Source organism: Drosophila ficusphila, unplaced genomic scaffold (genome assembly GCF_018152265.1).
Source record: "Drosophila ficusphila isolate 14025-0441.05 unplaced genomic scaffold, ASM1815226v1 contig_412, whole genome shotgun sequence".
Taxonomy (NCBI): Eukaryota; Metazoa; Arthropoda; class Insecta; order Diptera; family Drosophilidae; genus Drosophila; species Drosophila ficusphila.
In genome coordinates this window covers 1,447,891-1,469,135 of record NW_025064326.1, presented here as the reverse complement: position 1 = coordinate 1,469,135, position 21,245 = coordinate 1,447,891, and the positions used below count along the sequence as shown (strand labels likewise).

The 21,245-nt window shown below is 49.6% G+C and overlaps 2 protein-coding genes across 2 annotated transcripts in view; both read right to left on the bottom strand.

The window, feature by feature from the left end:
• LOC108091497 overlaps positions 1 to 21,245 on the bottom strand; it is an 87,135-nt gene that overhangs the window by 2,589 nt on the left and 63,301 nt on the right. The window contains 4 exon segments of the mRNA XM_017190730.2: positions 3,617 to 3,976; positions 9,840 to 10,200; positions 10,202 to 10,548; positions 10,796 to 13,051. Of these exon segments, the coding sequence (XP_017046219.2) occupies positions 3,617 to 3,976; positions 9,840 to 10,200; positions 10,202 to 10,548; positions 10,796 to 13,051 (3,324 nt within the window).
• Positions 4,357 to 7,017, bottom strand: LOC108091498 (folylpolyglutamate synthase). Its single transcript, XM_017190731.2, is given in 2 exon segments — positions 4,357 to 5,997; positions 6,000 to 7,017. Coding segments are annotated over 2 exon segments (2,364 nt in total). The 5' UTR covers positions 6,849 to 7,017; the 3' UTR covers positions 4,357 to 4,482.

The window sequence follows — 21,245 nt, the reverse complement described above, 5'->3', positions numbered from 1 at the left end:
CTGTGTGCGGAGTATCTGTGTGAATGTATGTTTAATGATCTGTGCTCTCATTGTTTTTGCCGCCGTTGCTGTACGGAAATTGATGCGGTTAATATGCTTCCAATTGTTAATTTCTGCATTTCGTTTTGTATTTCCAAAAGCCGCAAAATCATACCAGCCAAACAAGAAAAAAAAACACGCACAGCGAATGCAAATAGAAACCGAAAACAAAAAGCTAAATCTAATCAACAGAAATAACAAACCAACCGAGCGTTCGACCAACAAATTTAATGGGTAACCGAAAATTTATGATTACCCCTCTGATTTGGGCAACCGAATTTTTGAATACGCCAGTAATTAAAATGGTGAAAGTATTATCTTGGGGGAACTTTCCAATCGTATTTAAAAATGTGTACGCGAAATAAAAAATGACGAGTAAAGAGTGCTCTAAAGTTAGTTCGGCTTGACTGCAGTCCATTAGATACTCGATCCAATCAAATGCACTTCAACTCCATAGAAATTTAATCATTCCATCGCAGCCAGCTGAAATTCCCGGAATTCCAACCGGACATCGACACCCCAACTAAAAGAAAATGATATCAGGAGCAGCACTAATTGAAGTACACGTTAAAAGCTAACTCGAACTAAACCTGAATTGAATCAAACGCAACGCACTGCAATTCAATATGGCGAAAAGAGCGAAGTACTTGAAGTGAAAATGTTTGGCATTGCGTAACTCGCTGCGTGATTTGTATGGTTTGGACTGGGATCTTCCGGTTTCGGAACTCTGACTGCACTGAAAATAAGCCCTACCTACCTTTCGGGATAATCATTCTGCAAACATATAATTTAGTAATATTACTTAACGTAATAAATACAAAAATGTCAGGTAGGGCACGAATAAATAAGGATATAAGTGCAATACGATATGATAGCTATCTTTTTCTGCCCGTGTGGGAAGTACAGTGCAAATCGGCAATTGGATTGTGCAAATCGAGGAAACTCACCAGCTCGAAAGCATTGCATACTTTACAGCGCAATTTCGGGCATTGAAACAACAGCGGAATACTTGGCTTCTCGCTGTTTTGTTTGGATCCTTTTGTTGTTTTCTGAACCACGGTCATCAAAGTCAGAAGCGAGACGGCAATATAGAGTGGTCGGTCCTGAAGGAGCGGAGCGGGATAACAAAAGTCTGCGGGAGCCGGGCTTTTATCGCTTTAAACTGGCACTCGAGTTCCACTTGCCATTCAACTGGAGTCTCTGGAGTCTCTGGAGTCTCTGAAAAGGAGGTGGTGGCACTGGAGAGAACTGAAGAAACTGCCGGGCTCCCGGGCTCCCAGACTCCCGGGTTCGTCTTCATCCGAAATCCCCAGCTGACACCACAACAACCCTTTCACCCGTAATGCACCGATTTTGGTGGCGTTTTCCGTCTTTTATGGCAGGGGGTATTTACATTTGTTTTCCCATTTCCCAAGCAGAAGTTGCAAATGTGGATGGTAGCAGCAATACTCTCATTGGTAATCGATATGAAAAATACATACACAATACGAATAATGCCAATTTAATAAAAATATCTGCTGCACTCGTTCTGCTAACAAGCAAGTACTCGGGGAACACACAAAACGCCCGCCCACACACTATTCAACCGAAATCCGGTTGACTATATATCGCCCGACTGCCCCGAAAATTAAGGCTCAAAAGTTTCTTTATCAATGATCATTAAGGGTATTTGTGGTTTCGCCTGCACCGCAGCTGTTCATCCTTGCCACTTTTTCTTTTCGCCCATCTTGAGTTGGCATATTTTCGTTTTCGTTCTCGTTGTCGTTTTTTCGTTTTTGTTTTTTGTTTTTTTCGGCTATGCTCTTGTTGCTTTGTGGCCAAAAATGCGGCAAAAGGGGTCGGAATGGGGGGAAGTCGAGTCTTTGGCCATGGCTTTTGTTTTAATTGAAATGTTTTTGCTCCTCCGCTTGCTGCTGCTGCTGATGCTACTGCTGCACGCTGCAGCTGCTTCTCTTTTCTAAGCCGATTAGAAGCAGTTCATAATGTATACGGCTAAATATGAAAGCTGGTCAGGAAGTTTTCCGCTCACGTTCTCCCCTTCCCCCGGAGCTTGCTGAACAATTGTTTTGGTCCACCCTGTACCCTGTGGAGTGGACCGCAATTGCCGCAGTCTCTCTGCCTTTGTCTGTCTGTCTAATTGAAGCAGCGTTTAGCAGATAGCACGCCGTATGCGGAATATGCGACGTCATACGGGGCGTATGCGCAACCAAACGAACGGATATCTTATGCATAACAACACAAAAATCACGCATACGCCGTGTATGCGATTTTATGTGTGTATGGGTGTGTGTGTTTTGGAGAGAGCATACTAAAGAACCGCAGCCTTTGCTAAAAGTAAATGCATGGACCGTCTAAAGCACTCGCAATCGGAATCGCAATCCTTTTATGCATTCCATGTGGCATTGCGGCCGACATTGGAGAAAATCAATCAACTTCTGGTTCGTTGAGGTCGTCTACTCGGGGTGATGAATTCTATTAGGGGACGAGCTTGGGATCTGGCTTGGTATAAGCGAGAGAAAGTGTTATTTGCTGTATCAAACATTAAAAGTTGTCTAACGGCAGAGGGAATGCAATTAAAAGGGGATTTTTCGGTTGCCATTTTCGTTTTAATTGTCATTTAATCGTTTTAATTGTTGTCACACATTTTAATGTATTTTTTCAGTACCATGTAGATATTCATACTTCTATGAAATATTTAATTGTTTTGTTTGACATAAATTGATCTTTTGCAATAATAGTTATGTTTTTGATACCTTTCCTCCCCACCACTTTGAAGTGTATTTCTCACCCCCTATTTCTCCCTCTGTATCCCCGTTTGTGTCTTTATTTATTTGTGCAATGTATTTTCCTTCGCTGGCTCACTTCGCTTACATCTGGCAACGTTGTTTGATTTTGAGTTTGTAAAATATTTTCTGCTTCAGCATTTTGCTTTCCCCTCCCTTTCGCCGAAGTGCATCCCTCCCTTTCTCCCATGCGATATTTTGTTTGGTATTTTCCAGTATTTTCTCTCCTATATTTTTTTTTTTCGAGGAGTATCGTCGGCGATAGTTGTCGCTGCGAGCGATTTGTTGTTTTTGATGGAGGAGGGGTATTTTTAGGGGCAAGGGCAGACAGACTATTTTATGTGCATTTATCTCTGTGTGCTTCGAATGCTGCTGCTGCATAAAAGGATATACACATGCAAATTCCACACAAGGATATAGGGACGGGGATAAGAAGGGACGCACTGCCTTTCCATCCATTGTGGAAGCCCTGTTTTATTTATCCAAACCACTTCAGCTCGGAGCGCCAGCAAAACTCTTGGCCAAACATTCCCCAACACTAAAGTGCATAATCAATCAAACTGATTTCTTAGTCGCCTCAACCGATTTCGGATTTGTGTCCGGATTGGATTTGTGGATGGATTATTTTCCCAATGAGATTTTCCTGTTGTGTGCTGTGTGTGGGAATCGAATCTGGCTCCGAGGCTCCAAGGCTCCAGAGCTCTGCCATTTGGCATTATGTGTTTTGAACCCCGCTCTCTGTTGGCCCGACTAACACCTTCTAAACTGGCTTTAGACAAATGTGGCAGACTCACCCATTGGTTTCGCCTGCTGCTGCTGCTGTTGCTGCTGCTGTTGCAGATCCTTCCGCTGCGGCGGCAAGGGCGGCTGCTTTCCGGACTTGCGGAGGGTTCCGTACCGCTGGGCGGCCTGCAGCATCTCGTGGGGCGCCAGCTGCTGCGTGGGGCTGAAGCTCTGCTGGCTGAGCGAGCTGGTCACCGTGGGGATGTGCGGCGAGTAGCCACTGTAGTCGACCAGCCCGCTGAACGCCGACGGCGGCCGCTCCACGTAGATCTGCTGCGACTGGGCGGCGGCCATCTGGAGGCGCCACAAGGCCTCCTGCGACAGGTCCCTGGCGTTGCTGTAGTTGTTCTCGTTCGGGTTGTTGCTCGACCCTGCAAATCAGATGGCTCATTACTACCGAATGGTATTGGAACTGGATAGGGATATGGCTAGTTGGCATGGCTGTGCAGTGAGAGAAAGGAAAGCAAAGGTGCCAAGTGCTTCGGTGCTCTGCAGTGGGTGCGAAAACTTGAAAGTCACAGTGGCTAATTGGAAAACACGAACAAACATTAACACATTTATGCCGGCTCATTCTAATCAGAATGAATTGTAGTGCCAGCTAGGATTAATCACTAACTCTATGCGCTCTATAAATAAATTATAGTACATTCCCATAAAATGTATATTGTTGCTTAATGTTTAATAAACTGAATGGCATGTGCTTAGAGACAAACTATTAGGTGCATGCTCCCATAAGACTGATAATCGTTGATTAGTGAGTTAGTAAAGTGTATTTCTAGAAAGAACAAACGAACGAACACCTTCACGACGAAATTTAAGCGCTTAAGGGTAGAAAACAAGTGGGAAAGACGGGAAAGGCGGCTCGAGGCGCAGGCATTCACTGCCAGGGATTGGAGGCCTTCATCTTGCGGAGGCAGGAGAGGGTGGCGGCCACCAGCTGGCGGGAGCCGGTGACCAGGACGTCCAGCTCGTTCTTCATGCCGTACTTCTGCTTGCCGTACTTGTTCGACAAATACTCGAAGAAGGCTCCGATGGAGATGGAGAGCTGCGAGTTGTCCCGCTTGCCGCTCTCCTCGCAGAGCGCCCGCCAGTTCCCCGCGTTGCGCTTGGCCCGCTGCAGCTCCTCCAGGCCGTGCCACACCATGGCGGTGCCCTCGTCCTCGGGCAGCAGCTCGCCCTCGAAGAAGTTGGGACTGGGCACGAAGCAGGCCTCCTCGAAGCGCAGCTGGCTGCGCACGATGGTCAGCAGGTCCTTGGCGTTGAACTCGTTCACCTTGTTGAAGAGCAGCACCTTCGGCTGGCGGTTGGAGCGGGTGCGCGTGTAGAACCAGTCGCGGCAGGCCATCATCGACTCCAGCGAGTCGGCGCTGTCCAGGTACACGTTGAAGATGTCGTGCCGCAGGAACTCGAACTGGCCGCTCTGCTCGAACGTCTCGATGCCGCGATGGGCGCCCGGAGTTAGCAGCGTGGGGTTCTGCTCCACGCCCACCACGTACTCCGGCTTGTGGCGCTGCAGGAAGTCGTAGGCCAGCTGCACGGCCAGCGACCCGTTCAGCCGCACCGAGTAGTTGGACTTGTTCAGCAGCAGCTTGTTCTCCATGCTGCCCTCCAGGTACTCCATGAACGAGGGCACCCGGCGCAGCTGCACCCCGATCTGCTGGGCCTTCTGGGCCAGCACCTCGCAGCACTCCGGCTGGGCGACGCTAGTGAAGACGCTGGCCCCCGGCTTCATGATGCCCGCCTTGGCCCAGGCGATGTCCCGCAGCGAGTTGCCCAGCGTGGCGCTCTGCTCCCAGCCCAGCGTGCTGATCCCGATGGTCTGCGCGTGGGCGGCCACGTTGGTGGCGTCGCCGGCGCCCCCGCCGCCCACCTCCAGGATGGCCACCTCGACGCCCGCCTGGTGGAAGGCGTGGAAGGCCATCACCGCCATCAGCTTGTTGTACGAGGGCGGCGGCTGGGTCTTGGCCAGCTCCGCGTTGATCCGCCAGAAGAGCTCCGTGAACTGCACCTCACTCAGAGGCTCGCCGTCGATCCGGATCCGCTCGCTGGTGAGGAAGAGGTGCGGCGAGCAGAGCACCCCGGTCCGCAGCCCGTGGCAGCGCAGGATGCTCTCCACGAGGGCGCAGGTGGAGCCCCTTCCCTTCGATCCCGCCACCTGGATGACGGGGATGGCCTGCAGCTGCTTCTTGGAGAGGCCCGTCTTCTCCAGGCACTCGAGCGTCTGCTCGACCACGGGGTCCGGCTCCCTCGCGCTGCTCTTCGAGGTGGCGGGCGCCCTGCCCGAGGTGGGCTCCAGCACCTGGTAGCTGTTCAGCTGCCGCACCGCGTCCAGGTAGGCCACTCGCTCCGCGCTCTTCTCCTCCGGCTGCTCGGGCGGAGGGGGAGCCTTCTGGGGGAGGTGTGCGCCTCGGGAGGCGGAGCACTGGCCTTCTGGGCCTCCATCTTCTGCATCTTCTGCGCCTGGATGTCCTTGCCCGCCTGCATCTTGGCCTGCATCTCCTTGAGCCACTGGTTCTGCTTCTTCTGCTGCGATCCCTGCATGCGGTTCATCCAGTTCTTCCGCTGCGACTCCGAGCAGGCGCCCTTGAAGGCCGCGGAGTCCTGCTTCTCCTCCTCCTGCTGCTCCTCGCTCCGCCTCTGCTGCCAGGGAGCGGGACTTCCGGCGGCTCCGAAGCTGGACGCCGGGCTACTGGGGTGGCCAGCCGCACCGAACGGGTTTCCGAAGCTCGAGGCCGGATTGCTGGGACTACCGACCGGGTTGAACTGGTTCTTCGGAGGACCCGACTGCGGGGCGCCCTTCTCGGCCGCCAGCTTGGCCTTCCTCTGCGCTTCCGGCGAGACCTTGGCCAGCCACTTGGCCCGCTGGTCGGGGATGAGCGGCTGGACCGCCGGCTGAGGCTTCTGGCCTGGGGAAACAGTTGGGTTGTTCACCGGGCTCAGACCCAGTGAAGGACTCTTCTTGAGCTCTGGTGGCTTCATTTCCGGCGGTGATTGCGGTGGCGGTTGCGCTGGAGACTGCGTTTGCAATTGCGATAGCGTTTGCGGGGATTGCGACTGCGGTTGCGAATGGGATTGGGACTGCGTTTGGGGCTGCTTCTTGGACAACTCCTTGAAGGCGGGGCTCTTCGCCGAGGGCGCCTTGAAGCTCATCTTGAAGAAGCTCTGGTTCGACTGGACCGTCCATCGCAGGGCCTTCAGGCGGGAGCTCTGCCGGCGGTACATCAGCGGCAGCAGGGAGTACATTACAGCAACACAAAATAAAATCTGTTTTTTAATTTTTTGCTATTGAGGGACAGAGTTGAATGAATTGCCAACGAAATGTACGAATTTAGAACAAAGAAATTTTCGAGGGAGTTTTCTGTATTTGAGTTGGGTGAAGTGTCAGTCGATCGGACACAAAAGGGAAAGGTAGTAGAGGGAGTTGTTCATTGGTGTTAATACTTAATTGATATTAAATTGATTTCCTAGATATATTTTGTTGAACTGTTTCCCACACCAGTGTGTATGCAAATTCCTGTTATAGGATTCATTTTTTCAGCTTCCTCTCGAAACTTTTGCCAATATTAAATACGAATAACAAATTTCGCCACAAACTTTCAACTTCCACTCTCAAATTTCTTGTCATAGTTTGGGGCATGCCAGACAATATTGCTACACGAAGAGAAACTTTTGGAAGTGCAGAAAATTAGTGACGAACTCAGTGAGCATAACACATTCCGTGTGGTGATTTTTGTCCACCTTAACCTCTAATTGAGGAACTGCTCACCATTGGATGCATCCCGAAACCCATTTTAATTAATCCCCCGACAGTGGAAATATTTTTAGAGTGCGACAACAATTAGTGAGGAAACATACACAGTAACTTGCGTGTGGTGCGTTCTATTTCGATTATTTTGAGTGCTTTGGTGCCGAGTTTTTCGAGTTTTATTTGCTCGTGTGGTGCGAAAGTAGCTCCTGTTCCCCGCAGTTTTTTCCCCGCTCCTCTCCGTCGCTGCTAGCGGGAGTTACCTGTGATGGCCAGTGTGGTTGTTGTTGTCGCTGCCTTCGCGTTGCGAGACGTTGTTGTTATGGTGGTTGCCAGTGCCGTTGTTGTTGCCGCCGTTGCTGCGGTCACCAGGGATCTCTCCCTCTCCCTTTCCCTCTCTCGTTCCCTCTCCCTCTCTCGCTCCTTGTTGCCCAAGTGGTTGCGCTTCAGGGTGGTGCAGTTGTTGGTGTTGCTGGTGGTGGTGCCGTTGCTCGAGTGGCTGTTGTTGTTGCCCAAGTTGTTGTAGTCGTTGGTGGTTGTTGTGTTGCTGTTGTTGTTGGTGTTGGCGATGGTGGGTTGGTTCGTTAGATTGGCGCGTGCCGAATGATGCTGCTGCATTGGGTTGATGTTGCCGCTGCCGCCGATGTTGCAAGTTGCTGGTGTCGCCTCAAGTGGTCCTGCTTTGGTTGCAACCACACACCAACGCAGAGTGTGTGTGTATGTTTGTATGTATGTGTGGCAGTTGTCGAGTGTGCGGAGAGGGCAGAGAAATAGTAATTAAGTTGACGCTTGCCAAAGGGAAAGCGCAAGGAAAGTGCAACAAAAGCCCGCGGAACCCACAATTAAAATGCATTCTTGGGGGCCACACTCGAAGAAAAATTGTCAACTTTACAGAACCAGAGATGCAAGTCAAAAAGTGATCAGTTCAAGAGTTATCAACAGAAAAATAAATATAAGAATTTTGTGTATCTCCTGCCAGTTTTCTTGAATCAACTCGATATTATTTCCTCAGTGCAGCTCTCCCCTTCGTTTTCTTTTAAACTTGTAGCTTTCCATTTAGGTGTGAATGGAGTTCCTTTCTTTATTGTTCAGCACCTTTCGCTTGAAAGTCAGAGGTGCAAAATAAGGTGTAGAAATGCCCCGGGTTTGGGTTTAGCTCTCCGGCCTAATCGGATTAAAGACTAAGTGGTGACCTCTTTAAGGGGATTATTTCAGTCGAGAATTGTGAGCTCAAGTTGCTTAATTGTGTCGAATTTGTTTATTATATTTTCGAGTTGCCGAAGACGATTTTGTTGCTAATTGACTTTTGTCACTTGTTTCCAGGTGGAAAAGGCAGTCTACAGCAGAAAAATTAAATTGTGTCTTAAGCTTTAATGAATTCATGATAGTTTTACTCTTATTTAATTTAGTTTCCAGTTAGTTTTTTTTAGAGCTTTTATTGCCTTTGCACCTAAATTGCCTCTGTATATGAACTTATCAAAATGTTATAAGGTCAACCCTCTCAATCAATTAGGAAGACAAATCTGAGATATCAGAAATCCCTATTAACTTTGGAATGACTTACCAAAGATCCTAAGCCGACTGTAGCGGATTAAAAAAGGGGCCCCCGTACAGGGGTCACTCTGTAGAAGGGACAATGCCAGCTGAAGGACGGCGGTTTAATTCTCGCTTAATTGGAATTACGACGCAAGCTTTTCAGCTGCTCCCGTTTCCGTTTCCGGTTCCCAGTGCCCAGTTCCCTGTTCCCTGTTCCCTTTTCCCGTTTTCCACTTCCCGACGGTGTTGCTTTGCCGATTGGTGTCATTTCGGTTGCCAATCCGAGCTGCTTATGCCCGACACCAAACACCATGGAAAGCCGGGTGGAAAGCGGGTGGAGGGGGAGGGAAAAGCGTGGGGATTCGTGAAAAGGGACAGCGGAGGCGCTGCATTTGCATGAGTAGCTCGGTAAGTGGAGGAGGAGGAGCCGCTCTAGATTGACATGAAATGCAATTACGGCCAAAAACTCCGGCCTGGGGAACGGGACGCCCCATCGGAATGGCCGCCATAAATCTGCGCCGAAAAATGTGTCGCTTAATCAAGACACACACGCCCACCGAAAGCCCCGAGAACCCCGAATCCCGAAGCCGCAACCCACTTTTGTAGCCACAGAGCCACGTCTCTTCATAAGTTGTCGCCTGGCTGCAGTGAAATTTGTCCAGCTTGCCACAGTCAGCGGAAAAATGGGTGGAAATTGTAGGAATTTATGGGCAGAACATAGCAGATGAGCTACAAAAATGTTGCGGAATTTATGTGGAGGGTGTTTAATCCAGAATGCACAACGAAGAAATATAATATTATAAATTGGGATGGCTACACAGTTTTGAAATCATTGGGAAATTTACTCGCCATACGAAGTTTTGGCATTAAGATTACTACTTATAATATTATGAAATGGTTTGCCTTATTCCCTCCTACAATTTGCTTTCAACTTTTTCTCTGTCTGTACTCACACTCTCCGGCGCCTCCTGGTCCGTGTCCATGGCCATGTCCGTGTCCGTGTCCATGGGATCCTGCTGAGTTGGCCGCGGAGGGCAGCACTTGATAGCTGTCGCTGTCCACGCCGATGGCACTTGTCACATGGTAGCCGTAGCCGTTCGAGTGCGGGTGCCCGGAGACCCCGGCGACGGAGCCGGAGCTGGAGCCACCGGCATTGCCCCCGGAGCCGCCCACTCCGCCGTAGATGCCCAGGATGGCCTTGGGCTGCTGGTACTGGCCGTGGTTGCTGTGGTGCTGCTGCTGCTGGTGCTGCTGCATATTCAGCTGCTCGTCGGGATCGTGGAGTGCGGTGAGGGTCAGCTCCCTTCCCCCCCCCGCTCCCGCTGCCCATCTCCTTGGAGTCCAGGCTTCCGGTGGGGTAGTAGGGGGGCGGCGGGGGCGGCTGCTGCGACTGCTGGGTATCCTGGCTCAGCGAAGGCCTTCGGCTGGCGTCCAAGTCAAGGTCGTACTCCTTGGCGGCCGTGGATCCCGCACTCGCGGCGGTGTTCGCGGCGGCTCCTCCTGCGGCCGAGCCACTCTCCTTTTTGGAGCCGTGCCTCCGGCGGCAGCGACAGAAGGCGTAGAGCAGAGCGAGGAAGACGACGAAGGACAGCGCGGCGATCACGATGGCCACCAGGGCGGAGGTGGTCATGGAGGAGTTGTGCGGCATGTAGGACTTGCCAACTGCAAGGGGGAGTTGTTTGGAGTTAGTTTTGGGGATCTCTTATACTAATTAGAATCTTGGGATCTCTTATCTAAAGAAGCTAATTATTATAATATTTTGGAAATCAATTACATTATTTACGGTATATATTTCATTCTAAGAAACTTTTAGTTATTTACTTTATTATTTAAACTGAAGATGAGTAATTAATTAAATATATTATTTTATCTTAAGGGTGTTTAGGGATTAGATAATAGCAGTACTCACTTTCAGCATTCGCATATGCTCCGCAGTGATCGTGGTTGGACCTCAGGCAGAGCTTGACCCGCACCACTGGCCCCGGACCCGCAGTCTCTGCCAAGGCCATGGTGCGATCCTCGCCCAGGTGGGAGCCACCTACTCCACCGACTCCACCCACTCCAAGACTCCTGCCCTGCGAAGCGGTGGCCGTGGAGTAGTGGGCGGGTCTCGAGACGTGGTTGATGACGGCCTCCCTGTAGGTGGTCTCGCTGCCCGAGGAAGACCAGTTGAGGGTCTCGACGATCTCCCACATGGGGACGGTGGCGTCCCGGGAGACCAGCGACTCCACCACCGCGATGAGGGAGAGGCAGGTGGCGGCCACGTTGATGCCCAGCTTGCGCGAGTTGGGGTCGAAGCTCACGTGCAATGGAGGGGGAATCTTGCTCACCTTGGTGGTGGCCAGGATCTCGTTGGAGTAGCCCGAGGTGCCCTTGGAGTTCAGAGCGTACACCTTGAACATGTAGCTCTGATGCTGGTCCAGCGGCGCCAGCTTGCAGGGGTTCTCCTTGAAGCAGTTGAACTCGATCCACTCGTGGTTGCTGCTCCCCGAGGAGGAGCTGCTCACCTGGTAGCTGGGCACGTAGCCGTGGCCGGAGCAGTCGGAGAGGGTCTGCTCCCTGGGCGTGGCCACCCGGCGGTAGCTAACCAGGTACTTGGTGCTCGCGAAGCCGCCGTTGAAGCCCGGCTGCCAGCTGAGCACGGCGTAGTTGTGGCCCACCTCGAGCACCTTCAGGTTGCCGGGCTTCTCCGGCGCCCCCTTGGGCTGCAGCCGGATGGGCGCCCGGATGTTGTCCAGCGCGTTGACGGCCCGGCAGACGTACTCCCCGTAGTCGGAGTGCTGCAGGTGGGCGATGCGCAGGACCGAGGTGTACACGTCGTTGTTCTCCAGCCGCGTGCTGATCTCGTAGTGGCCGTCGGAGGACATGGTCAGCGGCGAGGGGTTGTTCCCGTACTGCCACTGGAACTCCGGCTTGGGGTAGGCCTGCACCCGGCAGACCACCTCCGCGGACTCGCGCAGGTCGAAGGCCACCTTGTTGTACTGGTGCATCACGATGGGCTCGTGCTCGATCCGCAGGTGCATCGAGGAGTTGGCCGAGTTCACGTCGTTCTCGTACAGGCAGGTGTACAATCCTTTGTCGCTCGGCAGCAGCTGGTTCGCATTCGGACGCGCCTTGCCCCGGAAGCGGAGGATGCTCTGCACCGCCACCACCCCGCCCCCGGCGTCGGTGGGCGTGGTCCGGATGTCGAACAACATCTTGCGGGTGGGCAGGATCTCGGTGCCGTCCTTGATCCAGCGGATCTGCGGCGTGGGCTTGCCCTTGGCGCTGCAGGTCACCGCGTAGTCGGCGTCGCCCACCCGGCGGGTCATGTGCTGCTGCAGCTTGGCCAGGAACTGCGGCGGCTGGTGCACCTCCAGGACGATGGTGGCTATCTTGCCGATGCCCAGCTCGTTCACCGCGTGGCAGTGGTACTTGCCCTCGCTGCCCAGGTGCGCCTTCGGTATGGAGTACTGCGGCCCTTGGGCCAGGATCTTCTGGGTGTTGCCGATGTCGCCGTCCATGTCCCGGAACCACCGGTACTGCGGCACAGGCCATCCGGGTGGATTGGCGGAGCAGGTGAGAGTCACTCCATTGCCCACGTGAACCACCGGTTTGTTGGGGGTGATGTACGCCTGACCAGGTCGGTGTCGCACCAGCAGGGCCACCGTGGAGTTGCCCACCCCCTCGATCCGCTTCGAGCCGAACGGCTGCATGATGTTCACCGAGCGGCAGATGTAGTTGCCGGCGTGCTCCGCCCGCACGGAGCCCAGAGTGAGGAGCTCGCCGGTGTAGCGGAAGTCGGGGGCGCCCTCCTTCAGCCACTCGATGTTGATGGGCGAGGGGTTCGCGGTGACGTTGCAGCGGATCAGCACGGTCTCGCCCTCCTCCGCCTCGTGGGTCTTCGACTCGATGACCACGATCGGGGGGTACAGGACGTCCAGCACGATGTCCTTCTCGCCGGTCTTGCCCAGGCCGTTGTCCGCGCTGCAGGTGTACTTGCCGGCGTGGTGCCGGTTCACCCGGTAGATGGTGTGGGTGGGCGTGGCACTCACGTACTGCCCGTTCCGCGACCACCGCACATTGCTCACCATCGGCTTGGCGTCCACGCGGCACTCCAGCTTCGCCACGTGGTCGCGCTCCACTCGCAGGGGATTCTGGGGTCCCACCTCCACTCGGGGGTAATCTGAAAAGCAGAAGGAGAATCGCAATCAGCTGTGAAATACGAGTATGTAAATTCAGTAAAATATCCCTCCTAATGTGTTATTTTTATAGCGAGTAATCCCGACCATTCGAATTTATTTGAACAAAAGTTAGCACAGAAACTAAAACAGAAACTGCGGCCAGCAATGCTTATAATTTATTCACTCGCCCGCCGCAGTTATTTTTTCGGTTCATTTGGGTTAGCATAGAAATAGGCAATTACAGTGGCTGGTTTCGATCCGCTCCTAAGTTGGCTTGTTGTTCGGGCCATTAACTTGTCAATAACCGTTTTCAATTACACGACGACGGCCACATAGTTCCAGGCAGCAAAAAAGCTCCATAGCATTAAAGGACTTTGACGAGTGCAGCGTGACCCATCGACATTTTTAAATATTGCCATTTTGTGGAGGCAAAAAGCAATATGTGTTTACTAGTGTGTATATTGGGCAAATGGCTCTAGAAATGCCGCAAGTGTTCTGTGGGGATTTTACAGTGGTTGGAGATAGTTCTTTTATTCATTATTTGCTATATATTTTATTCAGCTCTGTAATTTAATCTTCTTTCGATTGCATACATTTTGTTTGGCACAACATCGTTTAATTGGATTACTTGAGCTTGGCATAACACAGGATTTCAATTTTCAATGAACAACTGAACAACTTTACTGTCAAATCTTCATTATGCCAAAACAATAAATACTTTTTCGATTGGAGGTCATAATTGAAGCGTCGGCGATAACAGCTCCACTACACTTTAATCGGTGGTCCAGTCTTCAGTTGGTTTTTCTGTCATTTATCTGCCAACTTTTCCCATTTCCAAATGTCGGGAAACCTTCACACTCCCCGTAACTCCTCGATGCTCGAGCGATTCACTGACTTTTAGTCGTTTAACTCACCATTGTGCGATTTGGCCATTTGGTTTAAGTGCCGTTAGTTTCATTCCGTATCGAATCGGTTGCACTGCCCACCATTTTTTTCACCCCACCCCCAGATTTCCCACCCCGTGAAAAGCGCGTTCAGTCAAGCGTGAGGCATAATAGAGGCTAAGTATAATTGTTGCTGTTGCTGTTGTTGTTGCGCCAATTAACTTTCGAACACTTTAGTTTAATCACCGTCTGCCCAGCCGAACGGAATCTGACCTCCGACCTCCGACCCCCGACCCCACAGGCCCCGCCCCCTTTCTGACCATTTCCCTACGGTTATAGCTGATATAGCCCGTAGCTGTTGTCGGCCCGTTTTTTTGCCCAATTGTTTTTGTTGGCTCTAATTCGTGAAGCGAAGTAAATGTGCCTGCGTCATGGTCTGAGCTCCGAGGACTAACCAACTGGTTAGTGGAGTTTTCGCAAAACATTATAGACCAAGGAGTATCTTTTAGAAAATTGCTAAGGCTTAAAAAAACTGGTGTAACTTTTAAAGGGGTCACCCTTAACATAAATCAAGAGCTACTTTCAGTTTTTGAATAAATTAGGGAAAATTAATAAGTGAAAAAGAGAGAAAAACCGAAAATAGAAACTTTCCCTCCACCAATACCCTGCAAAAATGGAGAAAAATGCTGCGTTATCCGGGACCCAATTACGCGTCGCCCGAAAACATTAAAGCCTAACTCCTAAATGAGCGCCACAGTATGTGTGTGTGTGTGCCTGTGTAATGGTGTGCGTGTGCGTATGGCAGTGCTTGCGTGTGTTTGCTGGTGTGTGTAATTATAAAATAAAATTTAATGAGCAGCGCTCACCAGAAAAACAGAAGCCACCGCGGCGGAGGAGGAAGGAAAAAATCAAGTTTGCATTTCAACACATGCTGTTGCCACCACCCCCCAACATCCCCCCCCTCCCCCACCACTTGTGGAGGAGCCCGAGGGGCATTTTCATGCCCAGCCATCCATGTAGTTTCACGCTGATGTCGGGGTGTTGCTGCCACGCCCACCTCCCCTCCCAGCCACCTCGCCACTCCTCCGCCCCCGAAGTGTTAGCCTAGTCCAGAGCCCTCGCTGTCCTGACATTTGCCATGGTCGCCTTTTTTTGCATAGTTTTATAACAGCAAAAATGTGTAGGAAGGGGAAAAAATTAATTCTATTTCTCGAGCTGGGCAGAAAGATTTGGGGATGTTATTTGTTGGATGGCATATCAAATTCCAAGAAATAATTGTGGCTTCTTCAGGAAAGGAATTTGGGGGAATTCGTAAAGAGAATCAGGAAGCGCATTTAATTTCTAAAAAAGGAAATAATTTTATCTGATTCTTATAGCACTTCTTGTTGCAATTAGTTACTGATATTGGAATATTTTCTCTGCCGTTTTTCTTTTCGAATTACTGCAGAAAGAGCATTACCAGTTCATTGACTTGAAACCTATACCTCGTACCATATTATTATTTTTTTGTACAATTTTTTAAATGAGTTACCAGGGGTGGGACCTTGTTCACATGTATGCTGGCACGCCTACCGCTACGCCTACAAGCCTTTTCCTTTTCCCCGCGAATGCTCCCCACATTTCGCCACTCCTTCGCCTTGCACATTGTGATTTTATGACCGGCTACATTAGTGCCGTGAAATATGCTCCTCCTGCAGCTGCACCTGCACCTGCACCACCGTCCGGCCAAACATAAACCACCCATCGTTAACCCAACACAATCCCAATCCCACCCATCCCACTCCCCATCCCACTCCCAATCCACAACCAAAACCCAAGCCGACTCGACGAGATCCTGGCTTCCGGCTAGGCAGCGTTAAATAAAAATGAAACGTTGCGCATACGCCGCGTTGGCCGTGGCGTAACTTATGCCCGCTGGCCATTTTTGCAGCGAAATTTAATTATTTAACCCGGAACTGGGCCGAACTCAGGTTTTTGTTGCAGCCGCTCGCTGGTTTCTCGTTCGCTGTTCCAGGATGTATCACACACACCTGCTCCGAGTGATTTTAATGAGTCGAGTTTGCAGTTTGGCTTTAAGCTTCTCTCTGGTTATGACTCGCCCACGGGGCACCGCGAAAAAATATGGTGATATGATCAAAGGTGCAGGACTAACCCAAATTTTAAGCCATTAAACCAACCAGCTGTGCGACCAGATTACCATAATATAACCAGCCTTTAAAAAATGAGTTGCAGAGTCTTAAAACTTCAAAAATAGTTTTTTATATGTTACTATAATCTTTGTGTGATCTTGTGACCAATAAATTATTGCATATTTTTTTGCAAATAGTTTGAGTATGCAAGCTCATTTTGTTGATTAAGGGCAAATTAATTTCACTGGAACTTTAGGGAGGTGCGAATCAGATGCTGCTGAGATTTTTCCAAAGTGTGGCAGGAGTTGCTTTGTTCAGCTGGCGTTTTCCGCCCCTGCTTTCCATCTTGTCCAAATTGAAAAGTTGCTACCGACAAAGGCGGCAAACCAAAGCAGTTGTATGGGGAAAGCGGTGCGGATGCAGCTGCCGCCGATCCTTCTGCTCCTTCGTCCTTCGTCCTTCGCCTGCTGTCGCGTACGTGTCACAGTGAACACATCACGTGACTTCCGGCGCGCGTGCTCTCAACACCTAACCGCCACCCGCCTTTCCGCGCTTTCCCAGGCTTTCTCCAATTTTCCCCCATTTTCAGCACATTTCCCCCGCCTTTCAACAGCCAAAAAATAAATATCGAAATGCCAGAGGGAAATGCGTTTAAATTAAGAAACCGAAGGGGAGCAGCGTGTTCTTTTTTGGTAGGGTTTAGCAAAAATGAGCTAAAGTCAATAATTATTAAAGTGAAGGAAACGAAATCAATAAAGACATATTTATGGAATACTGAATAAAACTTCCATTACAAAAGCCCAAATGGCCAGGGCGTGTACACGCTGTGGTTTTTAACCAATAATAGAATCACTGGCTTCTTGAAAAAAAGACCACTGAAAATGCCACAACGTCGAGATGGCCAATACTCGTATATACAAACGGATTTAAAATAAATCAGGCGGTGGCCGCACGAGAGTGTAATCATTATGCTGCGAATATTTCGCACCCAGCACACTTTTGGCCCACTTCTGGCCCACTTTCGCGGGTCCGCTATCGTCGGCTTATAAAAACTATAGCATGCTTTTTTGGGCCGGCGCAAAAAAAGGGGTCAGTTCGGAAAAAGGGGCGGTCACTTCATTGTGCACTTGATTGCGCTTTGTGCACTGGTCCATAGGTGTCATATGGCTGGTGGAAATTAATTGAATTGGCTTTGGACGCTGTAGCGGCAGTGAGTACAGTGAGTACTGAGAAAACAAAAACAAGTGGCCGGGTCCTTTGGAGCACTTGCGGTCGATGATGAAGTTGCCGTGTTGGGCGAGCCAAAAAGTGCAGTGCAGTTAATTGAAATTGGTCAAAGCAATTAATTTGCTTTTGTCACAAAAGCTGTTAAGCTGAAGCACAGGACACCCGAAAACACTCGACCAGAAGAATCCTTTGACGCAACATTTGTTTCTATAATTTGCGCTTAAAGCGGCTTAAAGTTTTTTTTTCAACTACCTTTGCCCGGCTACTCGAAAAGTCTCAAGTTGAGAGTTCTTCCGCTGGAGTGCAGCACTCGAAAGTCCGAAAGTCTAGCTGGGCTTACTACAACAATGCAGCATTCATTAAAATGCTGTTAAAAGCCAGAAAATTTAAACTTTCTCGAAAAAAGTTGAGAGAACTTGAAATCTGCTTAGTAAACTGAGCCGGGGTCCCAAAAAATCGCCGTCAGTGAATATTTTCAAGGGTACACCGTAACGTTCCTGCTTAAACAAAACTAATTTGTATAATTATAAACAGATTAATCTAACCAATTGTATATTCGCTTTATATTATCGAAGACTCAAATGAATCTAAAGAACAACTCAATATAAAAAACTCTCTTTAAGTACAATTTGGAAAGCCTAAAATGTACTTTTCCTGAGTGTAATTGCTGGGCAGAGTATTCGGTTTATCTTCGTCGCCCGCCGCATTCCTTTTGTGGTTATGCAAATGGCCAAGGAGCGGGCCAATAAGCGGGTCCAGACCAAAAACAGTTGGCTGACATTGCCCGGCACTGACACTAATTGCAATTGTGTGCAGCATTAGCACGACTTTCTGCTCCTGTCCTGGTGTAAAAAGGTTTTCGTGTAGCCAAGTCAGCAGACGTCGCTTACTTGATTTTCCGGCCCCCTTCCCCTTCCCTTTCCGCCGCTTTCCCTCCTTTCTTCCCATTTTTTTTGCTGCCACTTTTGTGGCCCGGCAGTGGCATAATCAAAAAGGACAAGCCACGAGTCTCCTACTACTCCAACGATATTGGCAAGACTCGAATCTCGAGACGTGCTGACTTCAGTGGGATGTGATTGGGATTCGAATTCGGATGCGGATTCGGATTGGGATTGGGATTGGGATCGGGACGGCCCCGTGGCTCGTTTCCATTGAATGTTCGCCTGTCGTGTCAAGGTGTCGATGTGGTGCGATGTGGTTTGCTGCGACTGCACCACAATTACCGGTGGATGTGCGGACTGGGAGCCGTGGAAAAATGCTGCTGCCAAGCTAAATTCATTGAACTCTAATAAATGTAATAAAAACACCAACCGAAAAAAAACCATCAATACATGCTCTTGAAACTTAAGTAAAAACTAGAATGCCTTCTCCAAATATTTGGCCATAAAGAAGCAATTTGCAGGCGATTCCAACTGCCATTTCCGCTTCTGTTTGTTTGGGCAATCTTCTGGCTAATGCGCATTATTGTCGTTCGACATTTGCATGCCGAACACCTGGGCACCACTGCACCGCAGCACCACTCTGCACCACCCACACACGTGGAAGTTTTTTTTATTCAAATTGAAATGTCTTTTCAACGGGTTTGCTTTCCACTTCGGCGGTCCGCGACACATGAGTGCTGTTTGTCTTCGTCGCTGGCGACTTTTTGGCCAAGGACTCCGCAAAAAGCAAGAAAACAAAAAGTGCAAGGAACAAAAGGGAAAAGCAAGTCGGAAAACCTTTGGCTGACTATTGAATATCCTTCTGGTAGGGCAGGGCATTACTCAATAAAAAAGTAACAGGAAAAGAATGGTAGTATGGGGACTATAAAATTAAATATAAATTTAAAATCATTTCGTTCTATTTATATTTTTCTTATCCTTCCGTATACCTTCACTTTCTTCTTTGAGTTCTTGTGTTCCTCTGATTTCCAGGCACCCTTCCACCTGCAGTACCCATAAAATTCCGCGCTTGACGCGTATGAAAAGTGGGGGATTTATTTGGGTGGCAGAGGATTGGCAAAGGTTTATTACGTGCGGCGCATGCAAGTGAACAAAAGTCACGTGCAGGACGACACACCTGTGTGTTTTGCGAGGGGCTGCAGGTGGGAGATTGCATTTGCTAAACCCCTCTTCGCTGGCGAGGGGGTGGGGATGGGGGGGAGGTCTACAAGATGGAACGTGCCTCTCACGTGTGCAGCAAACTGTGCCAAGTTGACAAGGAGCTGGTGGCGCCCTCGTGTTTTGTCTATGCGTGGCCACGTTGCGTATGCGCAATTTGATGGCCTTGCCGCTCGAGAGCCTCCCACCTACAGCGCCGCCCGCTTCGAAGCCATATTTTTCTGAATCCATCTAGGAGAGCGCAAAAAGCACGGGGCCAGAGACATTTTCAATAATTTCATTTGGGGATTTTCGCACGTTATAAAACACTCAACGCCCGACGAGAAGTCGCCTCGCTGACAACATGACGCATTGGGAGTTTATTTTCCCGAAAATATATACATACCTCCGCCTCCCCAATTTGCTCTCTCAATTTTTTTCGTGCCTTCGGTTATTTTTTGGAATTTTTATTTCTGGTTGCTTCTGGCATAAATCAATCAAATGCAGGCACAACACGCAATGCACACACATAGACGAGCAGAGTGGAATAAACAAAGCGAAACGGCGAGATATACTCGTATGTTGCCATATATACAGTTAAGGTTACAATAATAGCACATAAAATATTTCCAATTTAAAGTATTTGCTTAACTTTCCTTAAAAACTTTCCCTAAAATAATCTTTAATAAAACTTTACTGGTAAATACATTGAAGTTCTGTTTCTTTATCCCCAACTGTATACACAGAAGAAGCTAAAAGGAAAGGGACAGCATGTGTAGGGATAGAAAGAGAGAAGAGAGAGAGAAGACACATATGAATCGAATGACATTGGCAGTGCTTTCAAGAATCCATGCAAACATTTTCAATTAAAAAAATGCCCTGCCATTTGTCAGCTGCTGCTTCCCTTGTTCCGCAATCTCCTTCCTCCTTTCAACTTTCTCCTTTCTGTTTTGTGCTTTCTCCCCGTTTTTGCTGGTGCTATCAATTGCTTATCAATCACAATCATGAGACAACGTCGTCTTAGCCCCACATTCATATCTGTCTCAATGCAGCTGTCGCACAGTGCTGCTAAAACTGTGAAGCATCGGAAATGTTTTTTTGGGCCAACAAGAAAAGCGAAAATTGGAACAGGATGTTTGACTTCCTACTTTCAGGATTTATGGGGTGAAGGAAAAGGCACATGATTAAGGTGATCGAATATGGCACACCCTTTTAGGAACCGAATTTTATTGAATGATCTAAAACTAGAATTGCAAAGATATTTGATTTAAAACATTCCCTTTGAAACCAGGACTATCCCCCTACTATAGCCCTCAAATCAGGGCCTCCAAAATTAGGCAGTCAAATTAGGGACTACAATTTCCGTTCGTCCGCAGGCGCTCCTCCTACAACGACTGTCAAACTGTACTCGATTGGCTGTCTGCCATGGATTTCAGATTGGGGCCTTTATGGATAGTGTGCCGCCTGCAGGCGTTTTGGAAGCCACTGAAACGCAAAAGCACCGCCGCAAATTCAATTGTTCTTGTCGAACGTCTCGCAAATCGCAGTACAAAGTTTGCTGATGTGGCTGCTGCCGTTGAAACTTGCAAAGCCCGGAGGCTCCTTCCACATAAATGCAGCTCGGAGGCCCACTTTTGACCCGGCACACAGCACTCGGGGGCCCCGAATGTTGGGCAAACATTCGAGCGGACCTGACTGGCTGCTAATGGATTTTAAATGAGCCCCATAAATAGCAGCAAGTCGTCCTGCCACACGCCGAAAAATTGCATTTGCCACGCCTGCCGCAGCCACACAAGCAACTCCACTTTCGGGACTCCCCGTCCTCCTTTTATTTAACCACTTGCCTGTTGTCATTTATTCCTGTTCTGTTTGGCGTCT